General features: G+C 47.7%; 2 protein-coding genes across 6 annotated transcripts in view; one reads left to right on the top strand and one right to left on the bottom strand.

Moving 5' to 3' along the window:
- Positions 1-16,886, bottom strand: part of slc17a5 (solute carrier family 17 member 5) — a 583,343-nt gene that overhangs the window by 170,761 nt on the left and 395,696 nt on the right. The gene's annotated exons all lie outside the window — the stretch shown is intronic.
- The window catches only part of LOC311111016 (bifunctional heparan sulfate N-deacetylase/N-sulfotransferase 2-like), a 177,791-nt gene that overhangs the window by 147,365 nt on the left and 13,540 nt on the right, over positions 1-16,886 (top strand). For 4 of the 5 annotated variants that reach the window (XM_084153702.1, XM_084153703.1, XM_084153704.1 and 1 more), the window contains 5 exons: positions 5,267-5,318; positions 7,605-9,375; positions 15,290-15,377; positions 15,535-15,689; positions 16,565-16,750. In XM_084153702.1, coding sequence (XP_084009828.1) covers positions 8,347-9,375; positions 15,290-15,377; positions 15,535-15,689; positions 16,565-16,750 — 1,458 coding nt within the window. In that variant the 5' untranslated portion in view covers positions 5,267-5,318; positions 7,605-8,346. Of the gene's footprint in view, positions 1-735; positions 856-5,266; positions 5,319-7,604; positions 9,376-15,289; positions 15,378-15,534; positions 15,690-16,564; positions 16,751-16,886 lie in introns of those variants that run through there. The other variant, XM_084153705.1, reaches the window with a different exon arrangement.

Raw genomic sequence — 16,886 nt, 5'->3', positions numbered from 1 at the left:
ATGGGCTAGTGTAGCACCCTTGGGGCAGGTTTCCCAGACACAGATTAAGCCTCGATCTAAAAAGCATGCTCAATGGAATATCTCTATTACGATTGCCCTTTAGTCCAGGACAAGGTATAATCTGTATCTGGGAAACCGGCCCAGTTTTAACGCCCCTAAGTTTAAACGATCATCTACTACCATCGACTCCTTGCCTGGCCTCCAGTTAAAGAGAAGATATCCACAATGGTTAAAGCCAGACAACAAACTCCATGGCAACGAAGGAGAAAACTCTTCTTTCTTAGAAAATATACCCAGTGAAAAGAGAGTTTTGTCTGTCCAGAACACTCCATTGAGGTATAGTGCTGAGTGATTAACTGAAAATGTAATTTAAAGAAACATAGTAATTAACTTCAATGACCATAATCCATTGCAAGCCTACTTGTCCAGTCTGTATTTCTTTTATGCCTGCTATGTAAAAGTGACAGAAGTGATTTGATAGTTGGTATTCAGCAGTCATGAAAGTATGCCTTATTTACTTTGAAGCACAACTAAAATAGTGACTTTGTCTGACAGAATAGGCAGCAGCTCTAGAGATAGACTTGGAATGAAATAATAAAGTCGTCAAATAATGTAATATACACAACAACTGAAATATTTTATTATTAAAGTAATGTGAAAAAATGATGGTTAATAAGTGATAAGCAGTAATGGGCAGTCACTACCACCATGGGACATTTATTAATTGTTGTATTCTGTGTTACAGCATTCAACCCACATAATGCATAGTGCATTTAAACACTCACACCAGTAGAAATCCACTTTTTCGAACTGAAAGACGATGGCCAGAACTTACCCATGATGTTGCACAACGATGTAAGTCAATGAGTCATCGTTTTAGTCAAAGTATAATATATGTGGGCTTGAAGTGCCAAATCCGAATGTGTGACTTCGGATGTTTCTGTGAGTCTTACATGTGACGTGCAAATTATTTTCCGTCTACATTTCGTTTTCATGGCTGGGTTTTATTTCAATGTTACCCCCCACCAGCATGGCAATGTTTATTAAACAGACGCACCTGCTGCAAAGTTCCTCCTATTCACGAGTCGTCTGAGAGCCAAACAACTTTTCTCTGTAGCCTACACTTGGGTTTCTACTAGAAAAAACGGCCACAAAATAAAAGTTGTCTATTTCGTACAAATTCATGAAAACAACAAATGTATTTAAGGTTAGGCTAAGGTTAGCAGTGTGGTTAGGGTTAAGGTGGAGTTTGGTTTCAAATCACATTCTAATAAGAGAACATGTAGAAATAGACGTGGTTTATGACTTTGTGGCTGTGTTAACTAGTGACGACTTGGCCGCCTTGCCATGGAGCAAATTAAAGTAGGTGCAAACTGTTTTTGCACCTCCCCTTTTTTTACCAGCAAATTATCATAATCCATTGGATAATTTGTCAAATTTCACCAATTTTTTGCTAGTCTGCATAAAAAACGATATGATTGCATTTTAGAACCCCGCTCCCAAATTCGTTTTGAATGGCTTGGTGACCCGGGTTGTGCAGGGTATGCTCATTTTCAACCATTCCATTCACCCTAAAGAGAAATCTCCACCCACCCGTGGCACCGGGCCATGCAAAATGAACTCGCCCATTGCTTCAATACACGCTCCAAACTATTCAATATTTATAAACACACTCCAAACCTATCCATATTACCGGAGCTTGTATTCTTTCTATTTCTGTGGTGGATTCGCGGCTGCTATTTTAAGTAATGCATTGATATATAGCTGCGCAATTTAGATAATGCATTGATACAGTATATAGCTAGCTAGCTTGCTGAAATGATAACAGAGAGAACAAAGTATATAGACATTTACATTTACATTTTCGTCATTTAGCAGACGCTCTTATCCAGAGCGACTTACAAATTAAGTTATTTGATCACGTCTGTGTGCATGTCCAAGTAATAATTTAGTCTGGAGTCAAGACAAACGTCAACCCTCAACATGTCAACAGCTCGTATAGGCACGGTTTAGCTGAGACTCATCTCTTGACAGGTAGGCTGGTAGTCTTTTTCTGAAATGATTTTCACCTGGCTTAGCATGCTAGCTTGTTACACTGACAGCTGTCAGTGTCCCATTTTTGTTATTTCTCTGCTACACATGGAAATCACCACAATGTTCCCACCCCAAATTCCTGAATAAACATTAGCAGCCTGCTTCAGTCTTCGAGGTGGAACCTAAATGAGAATTTCCGCTCTAGGACAGGAATTACTTGAATAGGTGTGGCAACTTCCTCTGAGGTGGGCCTTTAATGTAAAAATAAATAAATAATCGGAATCGAAAACCGTGTTTTAAAAAAATAGAATCTAACCGAAACCACCTCAAAAGCGCTAATCGCTCAGCACTACTGTGGTATGAGATCCATCTACCCTCGTATTAATTCATAATCCGCTACACTAACACACACAAAGTTCAGCTTTCATGTACACTGGGAGAAACCAGCAGATATGTTGCTCTTGTATTTGCTGAACAACCTTGTTCTGAGATCACTCGTCAGCAAGGAACAAACATGCAGAGAAATACAACACTCTCCTTCCTGCTTGTTTCATGTTGGGTGACAGCGTGTCTCAGTCTACCCGGCGTGCTGTTCTGTTGGAACCCCTTGGGGGGGACGTATGGATGGAGGGAAGAGAGAAGAGGGGCCATTGCCTCCCGGAATTTGATGGTCAGCATTCCGCTGCTTGGGCTTTTGGGTGCGTGACCCCCGGGGTCTGAACAGAGGAGGGTTGGAGAGGGGGAGGACTTCATGTTTTCCTTTCTTCCCTTTGTTCCGTCTACTTTTTTGGTTCAGAGAGCAAACACAGCGGTTGTCGTCCCTCTTGGTATTCCAGTAGACGGACAAGCATCTGATCAACGCAATAGGCGTCTGGATCCAAGCGACCAGCTTGGAAGTCAGTCCTTTTGGCAAGGTGAATTACACACGCATACACAGTTTCTCTCAATGAAGCTGATTCGATTCGCACAAGTAGCATAACATTTAGAATGGAGATAATTTAAGCTAAACATTCATGTTCACCTATCCAGTCAAATTAGTTAATTGTTTAATCCAGAGTCTCCAAGAGCAGCAGCCTCCCACCAACACTTCCTGTTGCACTCAGTCTTGCCATTGGTCCTCACATAATGCAGTTTGAGGCTGAGCTCTTCTGACCTTTCTCTATTAGAACTCCTCTCTACACCCTCTAGTCACTGTAAGTGTTGGATGGAGAGGTCATAGTTCAGACTGACCATGAGGCAGCACACCTGTGGGTGAATGAGTAAGTGACCCCTGGGGGCCAAAGCAACAGTCCCCTGCCCCTCTCTCCTGTTGCGTCAAAGGAGCCCAGGCACTGTGTTACTGCTGCGGGTCTATCTCCCCCTGTTGGTGGGTTCTTGCACTGTATATACTGGCATGGAAGGATGAAGTTGCCTTTCCAGACAATGATCTAAGGCCAGCATTGCATTTCTCCCCTAATGGTTAAAGTTATGATTGGGGGTAGGGTAATCTGATCCTAGACCTGTGCCTTAGGTCAACTCCTGGGTGGAATGTGAGGCACCAGCCGAAACAACAGCCTCCCACCAGGCCCTCTGGTATACCATAGCCTCAAGTCAGGGGTCAGTCGAGTGGCGTGGACAGGATGCATGCTGGTCCTTAAGAGATTGGTTGTCAATAAATGATTTGTGTTGTGTGGCTGTGTGTGTGCATAAGATGGAGCCCTATTCGTTATCATGCAATCTTGCAGCATTCTTGAACCCTCTTTCTGATAACCTCAGTTATCGTTAGATCTATACGGTAATTCCCTCTGCCCTATGCTACCCTGTGGTGTCTCTCCTCCTCTAGAAACACATGGCTGCACTCTTTCCAAATATAGACTAAAGAAAATGAAATAATTTAACTAACACAGTTAATGACAGGGCATCTGTCTGGCAACTGTCTTGTTTGGTCTGTGTGATTGAAGTGTTATCAGGGACTTTCCAACCCGGGAACCCATCTGGTCCTGTGATAGAGGTCGTCTGATTCCCCTCATTTCCACTCATTATCTGCATGCCATTTTATATACTGTGGCTTCTATAGTCAGAAAGGAGTTAAATGAAGGAGAGGGTTTGAGAGAGAAAGGCTTACCTTTCTTTCAGGGAAAAATCTGTCTGTGGGATTTATGTTCCAGATGGCCGCTCGTTTAGGAAGAGGTTGTTCAATTGTTTGTTTTTGATTCCCAATATACTCTCTTGTTCTCTCATTCTCGCGGAATCACACACACACACACACACACACACACACACACACACACTGAGTGTACAAAACATTAAGAACACCTTCCTCCTCTTTTGACCTTAGAACAGCCTCAATTTGTCAGGGCATGGACTCTACAAGGTGTCAAAAGCATTCCACAGCATTCTCAATGCTTAACAATCCTTCTTTAACCTGTCTCCTCCCCTTCATCTACACTGATTGAAGTGGATTTAACAAGTGACATCAATAAGGGATCATAGCTTTCACCTGGTCAGTCTATGTCATGAAAAGAGCGGGTGTTCTTAATGTTTTGTACATTCAGTGTGTGCGCACACACCTTAAAGAGCGAACCCTGCCCGCCCCTCACATGCCACCCCAGCTTCCGCATGTGTGTGTGTCTGCTGATCCAGTCGGCATCAGGGTGGGGGTCTGTTTAGTCCTCCCTCCCCTGTGTAGCCAGACTGGCTCGGGGTGAGGAGGGGGGCCTAAAGCGGTCAAAGCCTGCTCCTCCAGCTGTCAGCAGCCCGAGCGTTTAGGCTTCATAAGCTGCTCAGGGCCATAGCCCCAGGGCCACTACTACTAACTACTGACAGGAGGGAGCTGGAGGGGAGCGTTCTCTATAAACTATTATACAAGGAGATGCAGGAGGAGAGGAGCAGGAAGCTAGATGAATCGGATCGGCCTTGGTGTGAAATGGTCAGTGACCAGCTGACTTCCCTCTCCTCCACATCGTTGGGCTTAATCGTCCTGGCCCTGGTCTCGGGGCCGGTTTCTGTCTTAAATGTCAGCTGTAAAATCTGTCAGATTCACTGGGACTGGGAGCCCTGTGGGACTCTGAGTGTTTGACCCTGAAAACAACCCTGTCTCTTTCCGTCTTGCTCTCTCTTACCCAAAGGCCCGTATGTGTGGAATGGGAGTATGCCTGGGCATAAGTAGATGTAGATACACTGAACACCCACTCTTTAGACGGGAAAATCTCAGCACTGCATTCACGTATTCTCTCTGCTCTCTCCCTCACAGGTCTCCCTGCCTGACCGACCTCGTCAGATAAGACCGACACACCAGTTTTCAGGTGAGACCTCTCTGCTTCCTCCTGTCTTAACACCACCTCAAACCTACCACCCATTATTTACCTCTGTTTACCGCCCACCCCCAGAGTCTCATTCAAGTCTGTCAGAGCCTTAGCCTAGTCGTTAAAAGCCAAACCCACAACCCAGGCGTTGCAAGCGCCATGCTCTACCAACTGAGCTACAGGATGCCTTTCCTTCAGTAGCCCTCTCTACCCTGTGCCTCCTCCCCACCTATCCACCTAGCTTCTGTGCCCCTGTGGGAGGAGGTGGAGGACCCTGTGTGTTGTGATTTGTCTCCCAATGCCCCCCCCCCCCCTGTTCACAGAGGATGATGGATTGGATCTGCGGTGAGGGAGGAGGTCCGCTCCAGGGCGCCACGTCTTTGAGTGGTTCTGGGAGGTTTGAGCGGAAGCACCATGAGGGTTCCTCAGGGGGGTCTTGGTCAAGACCTTTCTCTAGCCTGGCTGATGTTCTTGCTCATCTTTCTCTTTCTCACTCCTCATTGTCCAGTCTGTATTGTAGTCGTCTGTCTGTCTGTCTGTCTGTCTGTCTGTCTGTCTGTCTGTCTGTCTGTCTGTCTGTCTGTCTGTCTGTCTGTCTGTCTGTCTGTCTGTCTGTCTGTCTGTCTGTCTGTCGCTGTCTGAGTGTCTCTGTCTGTCTCTATGTCTGTCTGTCTCTATCTCTGTCTGTCTGTCGCTGTCTGTGTGTCTCTGTCTGTCTCTATCTCTGTCTGTCTGTCGCTGTCTGTGTGTCTCTGTCTGTCTCTATCTCTGTCTATCTGTCTGTCGCTGTCTGTGTGTCTGTCTGTCGCTGTCTGTGTGTTTGTCTGTCTGTCTGTCTGTCTGTCGCTCGCTGTCTGTGTGTCTCTGTCTGTCACTGTCTGCGTGTCTCTATCTGTCTGTCTGTGTCTCTATCTGTCTGTCTGTCTGTCTCTATCTGTCTGTCTGTCGCTGTGTGTGTGTGTGTGTTCATCTCCCTCTGTTTCTCTCTGTCAAGGTGCCTTTGCTAAAGCCGAGGCTTAGTTAGTACTTCTGAGAGAAAAATGATCCTTTAAGTGCTTTCCCAGGAAATGTAGCATGGCGGCACGGTTGACATTGATCATGTCAGGGAAACTTTGATAGAAAGCGGTATCCTGTTTATGATGCCGTGCGGTGAGTGTCTGTATGGGCTTGGGACTCGATTTGTCCGTTTTTTTTCTTCTAACGAGCTGGTATGGACTGCTTGTTTTGCTCTTTGCAGTTAACCACATATTTGCACTGTAGCGCCATGTTGGCCTCCTCCAGTTCCCCCATAGTGATAAATGATCCAGCCAGCCTGCAGGGACTGAGACACTGTTTCACTGCTGCTGTATCATAGTCATAGAGCCACTGAGCTAGTCTCGTGACCTGGTCCGGTCCCAGAGGGCTCAGTGGAATCAACCCAGCCCACTGCAGGTGGAATGCATTGTCTTAATTTTCCACTGGCTCCCATGTAAGGCAGGTGTTGTGCTGGAGATATTTCCCAGTTTACTAACACACTGACAGTGCGCAGCTCTCACGACATTGAGTTCCCTGACCCCCGCCGTACCTGCATCTGTGTGGGAATTGCCACAACCGTAAACAAAATCTTAATGGCTCTGCAGCATTGGCCCACATTTGAGATCGTGAACCCCCGTACCCCCAGCCACCCACACAGCCATATAATAATTCACATTTAAGGTCAGAGTTTTCCTTCCACACCTGTAACGCTATCTTCGAGGAGGAATGGAGCACGTGGAGGTTATGGCGCAGCTATTTTGGGCTCCATGAGAAAAAGTGCTCATGACACACAGAGGGCTTTGGGGATGGCCTGGTTTTGAGTTTGGGGAGGGGACCTGATGGAAAAACCATAAGGCTGCAATCTTTAGACCATATGGAAGCATCATCAAATCTGACCCTGCCGCATGGTTGTGTTCTGACTCCTTCTCTGTAGGGTTTTGGCCACTGTCGGCACAGAGACACTGTGTACCCACAGGGAACAACTCAGTCTGACAGGCAGTTTCACCAGCAAGGTTTTATAGCTGCCTTTTGTTTTATGATGCTGTTAGCTGAGCAGTTTTGCAAAGTGCAAAAAAATTATTATTGTATGTCCAAGACAAATGTCAAGTTAACATTTATTTTACTTTTAATTGAATTGTCTTTGTTTGCCTTCTATTTCTGTTTTGCGTTGTCATGAGAAAGACATCCTGAGGACTCATTTTGGTTACAAGAACATGGAGTATGATCTGACGTGCACTAATCCTACTCTCTCTCTCTCTGCCCCTCCCTCAGGCGTGTTCCTCTCTGCCGCCTCCAAGATGAGCAGGTTGGGCCTCCACAGGGGGCAGTGTTGAGGGGTGAGCCCCAGCCCCGCCGACCCCCAGCCGAGACTCTGCTGAACCACAGAAGAACAGCCACACACACAACCTGAGAGCAGGAGTTACACACCCACGATCGGGCCAAGATACAACCAGCATCTCCTGATAACGGCCGTGTTTACGAGGGAACTGTGTGGTGTTCAGTGACAGGGAAACGAGAGAGGAGAGAAACTGCTGATCCGCTGAGAGGAGGGGAGCGAGCGGAGAAGGAGGAGGAGTAGTGTGAGGAACGCAGCGGGAGAAACCCAATCCTCTTAGGTAGCAGAGCTGAGAGCTGAGGACGGGCGTGCCTGGGAGCCAGAGAGAGAGAGAGAGAGAGAGAGGTAGGAGAGTGCAGAAGTAGAGGGATCCCAGAGACCAGCCCAGACTGATTCAGAGCAGCCAGACAGGCAGCGCGTTGTGCATCCAGAGAGGTGGAGAGGCGAGCAGGGCCACAGCCGGAGGGAGACTCATGGGCTATGGGGGCCATGGTGACCTAGCGTAAATGGCTATTCCTCAGCACAGCTTGGTGCCAGTGTCTGCTGCTCAACCCTACTCCTCCCCCTTTCTCTCCTCCTCCTCCTCCTGTGTCCCTGCCCCCTGCTGTGCCCCATTGCTGTTCGTCCCTGGCACTGCCTTCTGCTCTGCCCCGGCACTGCCCCTGTCGTGCTGCAGCCATGGTGGCCAGCCTGTGGAAGCTGGTGCGGGGCGTCAGGCAACTGGAGCTCCATCGCCTCATCTTGGCGCTCATCGTCTTCTGCCTCCTCTCCATGGCCTTCCTGGCCTACTACGTCAGCAACAGCCCCAAGATCAAGGAGGCCCCCCCGCTGCCCTTCGGTGACTGTCGGGGGGTGCCGGCGGCTGTAGGAGGTGGAGGTGGGCAGCAGGCGCCCCTCTTCCTGCCTCACTCGGGTCGGCTGCGCCAGGTGAAGGCCATGGACAACTCTCGTACGGACCCAGTGGTGCTGGTGTTTGTAGAGAGCATCTACTCTCAGCTGGGCCAGGAGATCGTAGCCATCCTTGAGTCCAGCCGCTTCAGCTACCGCACCGAGATCGCCCCGGGGAAGGGAGACATGCCCACGCTGACGGAGCGCAACCGCGGCCGCTACGCCCTGGTCATCTACGAGAATTTGCTGAAGTACGTCAACCTGGACGCCTGGAACCGCGACCTGCTGGACAAGTACTGTGTGGAGTACAGTGTAGGCATCATCGGCTTCTTCAAGGCCAATGAGAACTCACTGCTCAGCGCCCAGCTTAAGGGCTTCCCGCTCTTCCTGCACTCCCACCTGGGCCTGAGGGACTACCGCATCAACCACAACGCACCTCTGCTCTACATCACCAGACCAAACGAGGTGGAGCAGGGCCCCCTGCCCGGGGACGACTGGACCGTGTTCCAGTCCAACCACTCCACTTACGAGCCTGTCCTCCTGGCCAGCACCAAGTCCTCTGACGCCCTGGCCCACCTGGGGCCGCTCAGTGCTATGCACGCCACTGTGGTCCAGGACCTGGGGCTCCACGACGGCATCCAGAGGGTCCTGTTTGGAAACAACCTGTCCTACTGGCTGCACAAGCTGGTGTTTGTGGATGCCATCGCCTACCTGACGGGCAAGCGGCTCTGCCTCTCGCTGGAGCGCCACTTGCTGGTGGACGTGGATGATATCTTTGTGGGCAAGGAGGGCACCCGCATGAAGGTGACCGACGTAGAGGTGGGTTCACACTCTCTCTTTCTTTCTCTCACACACTCCCTCGCTGCTGTCACAGTAGGCCTGTATGTGTGGCTCAATTACTCTGCCTACTGTAGGTACACTGTCAGTGGTAATTAAGATTGTATAAAGATGTATTATTAAGGACGCATAAAAACTAAATAGGCTATTCCAAAGAGGACGATTATTCAGCCTGTTACCTTAACAAGTATAGATGTTTCTGTTAAAGCAACCTTGTGATTTACCACTTAGTCTTTAGGAAAGTGCTTCTTTCCTACTCCGCATCATGGGACACATTGATTTCCAATGGGATTCTCCATAATGTGTGACTTGCTTCTAAGGCAAGGCCTAACAAAGGCTAGCATTTATTAGGATGAATCTCAACAGGATTTGTGTGTTCTGCCATTAGTCTCTTAAGTATTTTATCTGGTTGTTAGCATGCTACTGTGTCTAATAGGCCTGATTTTACTTGTGTTCACTTCACTTTGAGAAAACCACCACTGGACGACTTTAAGCCTTTTCCAGTCTTAACCAAAGCCTCATTTGAAGTGACAAAAACAGATGCGTGAGAGTCTCCAGTACATCACAGCTCTCATAATGGGTTTTCTCTACCCTCTCTATAGCTGAACACACTTAACCCGCGTCAGCAGTTTGCAATGCAGAAAAGCGAGCCACGTCGCCTGGAGGGCCACTCTGACAAATGCATCAAACTAAATTAACACAATTAATGGGAAATATTAGGAGGATTAATTAGGCTTTTGCACTGACAACAGGGATGTAGTTTAGAGAGTAATAGGTAGCGGGACAAGGGGGCGAACTTGTCGCTTCAGCAAAAAGGGACCTGGTCGCTCCGAGCGTGTCGCCTTCCCCGGGAGTGAAAGGGGGCGGGCGAGGTGGAGTGCTCCCATGAGTCAATCAGCAAGTTAATGAGCCTGTCATCAATTCAGCCTGACAAGGTTTGAACCAGGCGGTTGCATAAGTAAGGGCATATGGAGGGAGAAAAGTACTGTTGGCACCGCCACAGTGTTTAGTCATCACACCACCGATGAGACGTTTCGGGTTAATTGCTCTTGTGGAAATTGTATGACTAATAGACCATTTGATGTTTCAGGCAGCCAAGACAGGTACATGCATGCTCTTGAGGCCATCGCTTAACAGAGAAAACAACATTACATTACAGGGATATGTATTCATTGTGGAGCACAGAAAAGAACAGCCAAGGAAGTGTAGTCAGAAGAATGGCCCATTTACATTTTTTCACCTCAATCTTCTGAACAGAAGTGGTCCTCCCTGAAAGGAATTAGCCTGCTTGGTCTCTAGAGAATCAAGTCAATGGAACCTCTTACCGCTTTCTAATGTGTTAAAGATGCTGAAATATATTAGATGACTTTTCAAATAATGTTTTCACAAGGGCTGGGAATTGCCAGGGACCTCATGATAATATCACAATACTTAAGTGCCAATACGTTATACACTGCTCAAAAAAATAAAGGGAACACTAAAATAACACATCCTAGATCTGAATGAATGAAATAATCTTATTAAATACTTTTTTCTTTACATAGCTGAATGTGCTGACAACAAAATCACACAAATTATCAATGGAAATCAAATTTATCAACCCATGGAGGTCTGGATTTGGAGTCACCCTCAAAATTAAAGTGGAAAACCATACTACAGGCTGATCCAACTTTGATGTAATGTCCTTAAAACAAGTCAAAATGAGGCTCAGTAGTGTGTGTGGCCTCCACGTGCCTGTATGACCTCCCTACAACGCCTGGGCATGCTCCTGATGAGGTGGCGGATGGTCTCCTGAGGGATCTCCTCCCAGACCTGGACTAAAGCATCCGCCAACTCCTGGACAGTCTGTGGTGCAACGTGGCGTTGGTGGATGGAGCGAGACATGATGTCCCAGATGTGCTCAATTGGATTCAGGTCTGGGGAACGGGCGGGCCAGTCCATAGCATCAATGCCTTCCTCTTGCAGGAACTGCTGACACACTCCAGCCACATGAGGTCTAGCATTGTCTTGCATTAGGAGGACCCAGGGCCAACCGTACCAGCATATAGTCTCACAAGGGGTCTGAGGATCTCATCTCGGTACCTAATGGCAGTCAGGCTACCTCTGGCGAGCACATGGAGGGCTGTGCGGCCCCCCAAAGAAATGCCACCCCACACCATGACTGACCCACCGCCAAACCGGTCATGCTGGAGGATGTTGCAGGCAGCAGAACGTTCTCCACGGCGTCTCCAGACTCTGTCACGTCTGTCACGTGCTCAGTGTGAACCTGCTTTCATCTGTGAAGAGCACAGGGCGCCAGTGGCGAATTTGCCAATCTTGGTGTTCGCTGGCAAATGCCAAACGTCCTGCACGGTGTTGGGCTGTAAGCACAACCCCCACCTGTGGACGTCGGGCCCTCATACCACCCTCATGGAGTCTTTTTCTGACCGTTTGAGCAGACACATGCACATTTGTGGTCTGCTGGAGGTCATTTTGCAGGGCTCTGGCAGTGCTCCTCCTGCTCCTCCTTGCACAAAGGCGGAGGTAGCAGTCCTGCTGCTGGGTTGTTGCCCTCCTATGGCCTCCTCCACGTCTCCTGATGTACTGGCCTGTCTCCTGGTAGCGCCTCCATGCTCTGGACACTACGCTGACAGACACAGCAAACCTTCTTGCCACAGCTCCCATTGATGTGCCATCCTGGATGAGCTGCACTACCTGAGCCACTTGTGTGGGTTGTAGACTCCGTCTCATGCTACCACTAGAGTGAAAGCACCGCCAGCATTCAAAAGTGACCAAAACATCAGCCAGGAAGCATAGGAACTGAGAAGTGGTCTGTGGTCACCACCTGCAAAACCAGTCCTTTATTGGGGGTGTCTTGCTAATTGCCTATAATTTCCACCTGTTGTCTATTCCATTTGCACAACAGCATGTGAAATGTATTGTCAATCAGTGTTGCTTCCTAAGTGGACAGTTTGATTTCACAGAAGTGTGATTGACTTGGAGTTACATTGTGTTGTTTAAGTGTTCCCTTTATTTTTTTGAGCAGTATATATTGCGATTCTCACTATTCTACATGTATTGCGATTCGATACTGGGATTTTGTGATTTGATGTTCCAAACATATTGCTCACTATTTGTCTGCTGCAGAGAGACAGAATCGAGCATTAGAAAATTAGTTTTGATCAGTCATGTAAATAAGTGCTGAAAACATGTTGGCTCACTATTTACAAAGAAGATGGAGAACAAGCTATAGGATGAAAAATACCAGCGTTTTAGCGCAGGTACAGCCGACTAGCGAAAGCCAATGCTACCTAGCAACAAAAAAAAACTATTTTCCACCACAGTATATTGATCCGGACAGTTGTCTTGTGCAGCATTAAGCTATTGCCATTTGAAGTGAAATCACCTAAATTCTCTACTAAAGTGGGTGTAAAAAGCATGTTAAACATGAATGGCTCTTCAGGGACCATGTTACTCACCTGTAGTTCATTGCAAACGACCATGTTGATCCTATTAACATTTGAGGTGTGACAAAGTGGTTAAATTGCATTTTTCTTCCGCCTGCCCTGACATGGTGTAAAACATTGTGGTCGTTGCCATGTAGGCTCGACTTTATTTACCTCAGTGTTGTCTAACTACCACTACCACCTGGCCTCTGGTTGAGCAAAGCAGCTTTAATCACCTCAAGCAGTTGTGAGGCGAGTAGCAGGGCACAAACAAGGCATGGCTAATGGACCACTAATCTTGTTTATTATTCTCACTCTGGGTGCAGCCTCAACACTGCACTGACTCTTAAGCACTAAAGCTGATTTCCACACACACACACACACACACAGACCACGCACATACATGCATACCCACGTTCACTTTTCTATGGTATGTTAGATACGGTTGACTCCTGCATCTCCACTATATTCTACTTGCTTTAGATGGTTGAATTAACATGCAGTGCCCTTGGAGTGCTGCCATAATCACTCTGGTTGGATGGGTACTCGCTCACTTTAGCATCTCAAACAGGCATTTCTATATCTCTGTCCATAGGTAAATGGCAGCTGATGTTTGTCATTGACCATGTTCTCTCATCCTCCTCCTATAATGCAGGCCTGGGCCAGGTAGGAGTCCTGGACATGTTGATGGCATAGGACAGGGGTTCCCAAACCTTTTCACTCTGGGGCCCCCCTTCCAGCATTGGGGAACACCACTATTTCTATGGGCACAAGCACTGTTTATGACAAACTGTTCACACTCCTCTTGTTGGTGCAGGTTTAAAGCTTATTTCCTGCAATTGTACACATTTTGTCATGGGGTGCAAAGAAAATATTACAGTTTTAAAGCAAATTGTCTTGCAATTCCATACATTTTGGCGTGTCTAATGTGTAATCATGTGATATTTGAGTGACAAAAAAATTACAACAATATCTATGGGCAAAAATATATATATATATATAAAAACGTTAGCTGACATTTCTGACAAGTTATAAATAGCTCTCTAAGGTATGCAATGACTAACATGACTGATAATGCACCACCCAATTTCGAAATTGCACTTTGTGCATTCTGGGGGGGGGATCCCCGTGCCCCCGTCGACCCCTGGGGCGCACCCCACAGTTTGGGAACCACTGGTCTAGGGTATGGTCAGTCAATGCCCAGAGGCTTGAGTCAGATCATCACTGCAGGGTGAGGCTTTTAAGCCAGCCCGGGCATTCACAATGTCCTTCGATTTTGTTTCTAAAGACATGGAAAAATTAAAGGATATTGAGGTCAGTGATCTGTAGGCATCCATTTGATAAGGCAATCGAAGAGGAAATACAAAGAGCTCTTCTCACCTCCTTGTCGGCTCTCTGTACTCGGCACAGACGGTGAAGATCAGTTGCCATGGTGACTGACTAACTAGGGCACCTGACCGACCCTTATGCCCCCACCCCTCTGTCTGTCTGCCCTTCTGCCCACCCCAGCCCTCCTTACCCTGACCCCTCTTTACCAGGCTGGCACAAAGGTATGTGTGGGCCCACAGGACATCAACTAGGCATATGCTCCATACCACATCCCCCTGTCCAGTAGCCCCTCTCTCCCTTCTTCTCAGTAACACTGAAGGCCTTTTGAAAGACGATCGGTTGTTGTGGTGCTGGAAGAGACAGTTCAGTTACTGATCACTGCATGTCATCAGACATGAATTATCGCTTGATGTGTCTGTGGGGACGCTCTTGTCTCTCCATCAGCAAACCTCAGGTCCTAGGCAGCCAATACTGAGACATGGATCATATTGCGCACACACACACACAGACCGCACACACACACACACAGACCGCACACACACACACACACACAGACCGCACACACACACACAGACAACCCAAACACTCACACACACTCATCCTAATCGGCAAGGAAAACAAAGTGTGTGCACACATGCTCAAGGACATCAGTCCCCCTTTAAATAAGTCAGCGATTGCATCTCTTATCAGGTACAGCCGCTATCGCTCTCTCCGAGGTAAAGTGCAGCTCTGGGTTGATTTGTGGAGGCAGAGTAGCTATCTCTTTTCCATCCTATGAGTTGTGTACGGATGCTGCTGTAATCATCTGATATAGCTGATAAAATGTGAAGGTTTGGGGAATTTGTTGAACAGGACTCTGTGGGTTTGCTTTGCAATCCCATTCCAAAATGTACAATAATCCCAACATGTGCTCATTCTTTCACCCTTGTGGCAACCGTAGATATGGTTCTGTTTTTATTCCATGTCCTCCCACTGTCTGCATTCTTGACTTGAATGATGCATCTGCATTTTGTTATGTCCAAGAGTTATTTCACCATCTAGTGGTTAAGAAAACAATAATAAAAACAACATTATAGTTTTTAAAGCTAATAACTGCAATTGTGAATATAATTCCCATTCCTCTGTCATGTCGTCGTTTGCAGGCCTTGCTCAATACTCAAAACAAGCTGCGAACGCTGGTCCCTGATTTCACCTTCAACCTCGGCTTCTCTGGAAAGTTCTACCACACAGGTGAGAGAGCATCTCGAAGTGAAAACACAAAACATACCCTGTGCTAGACAATCTCACTGTAGATTTTGAGTTGGATAGTGTCATTGAGAAACTCCCCGTACCCATCATTCCCTCCCCTCTCCTCCCTCCCCTCTGCTTCCTTTCCCTCCCCCTCCAGGCACAGATGAGGAGGACCGGGGAGATGACATGCTGCTAAGACACAGAAAGGAGTTCTGGTGGTTCCCCCACATGTGGAGTCACATGCAGCCCCACCTGTTCCACAACGTCAGTGTGCTGGCTGAACAGATGAGGCTCAACATGCTGTTTGCCCAGGTGAGTGGGCCTCCAGTCTGTCGATACCAAACATCCTAATCATACAATAACTCTCTAGTAAGATGTATGCTGTAGTTATGGCCGTGTTGATCCAGATGGTGAGTGGTAATTGGATTTCTGGATGCTGGACATTGTAGATGTTTCCTTGCTCGCGATTACATTGGCATTTCAGATGCACAATAAACCACTGTAACATGGCTCCCAGACATTGGCGCTAAAGATGCCCCGAAGGCTGCCTTGTTGATGTAGTGAGTGGCATTGGGAGTCAGGGGCCTGGGCCCAGCGAGCAGACGGTGTCAGTGGATGTGTGTGTGAGGTGAATACCAACCAACACCACGTCCCCTCTCAGTAATCCCTGCTGCCATACAGCTGTCCTTGCTGGCTGACAGTGACGGACGGAATTTCTGAGTGGTCAGGGGAGAGAGGGTCCTTCAAACAGCTCTCCTTAGCTTCTCCTTAGCAAGGATACACCGTCTCAACTGAGCTGAACAAACACCAGTCCCTTATGCATTCCCAACACTCTGTGTTCTGCCAGCGAGGGGCACAGTGGCATGGTACCACCATACATTGAGTTTTGGATGCATTTTTGTTAGTCTCTAAAGGATGTAGGCTCCTGCTGAGCTTCCTGACTGTTTCTTATTTAGCAGTTTGTGGAGTGGTCTGTGGACAGAGCAGGGCTATGTTGCCCTCCAGTGGAGGAGCTGCACATTCTTTTTTTCTGCTGCGTGTTTGTTTTGAAGCAGACGGTGACTCATTCATGGTTCAATACAATTGCCATTTCATCACGTTTGTTATTGCAATTTGTTCTGGGTGTCCTCTCCTGTCCCTAGATACTACTAACATCCATCTGTCTCTCACTCGCTCTTCCTGTCCAGGAGCATGGAATCCCTACAGACATGGGCTATGCTGTGGCCCCCCACCACTCGGGGGTCTACCCTGTCCACAGCCAGCTGTATGAGGCCTGGAAGTCAGTGTGGGGCATCAAGGTGACCAGCACAGAGGAGTACCCCCACCTCAGACCTGCCCGCTACCGCAGGGGATTCATCCACAGTGGCATCCAGGTCAGTCTATTGTTAGTCATGGCAGTCAATCTGTTTATTAAGTGATGCTAGAAATAGCAAATCATTCAGGGGTTAAAGTACACTACATGGCCAAAAGGACACCCCTTCAAATTAGTGGCTTCGGCTATTTCAGCCA

The sequence above is a fragment of the Coregonus lavaretus genome (assembly GCF_964263955.1).
Source record: "Coregonus lavaretus genome assembly, chromosome: 36".
In the NCBI taxonomy this organism is placed as follows: domain Eukaryota; kingdom Metazoa; phylum Chordata; class Actinopteri; order Salmoniformes; family Salmonidae; genus Coregonus; species Coregonus lavaretus.
This window is presented reverse-complemented; position numbering and strand designations above follow the sequence as displayed.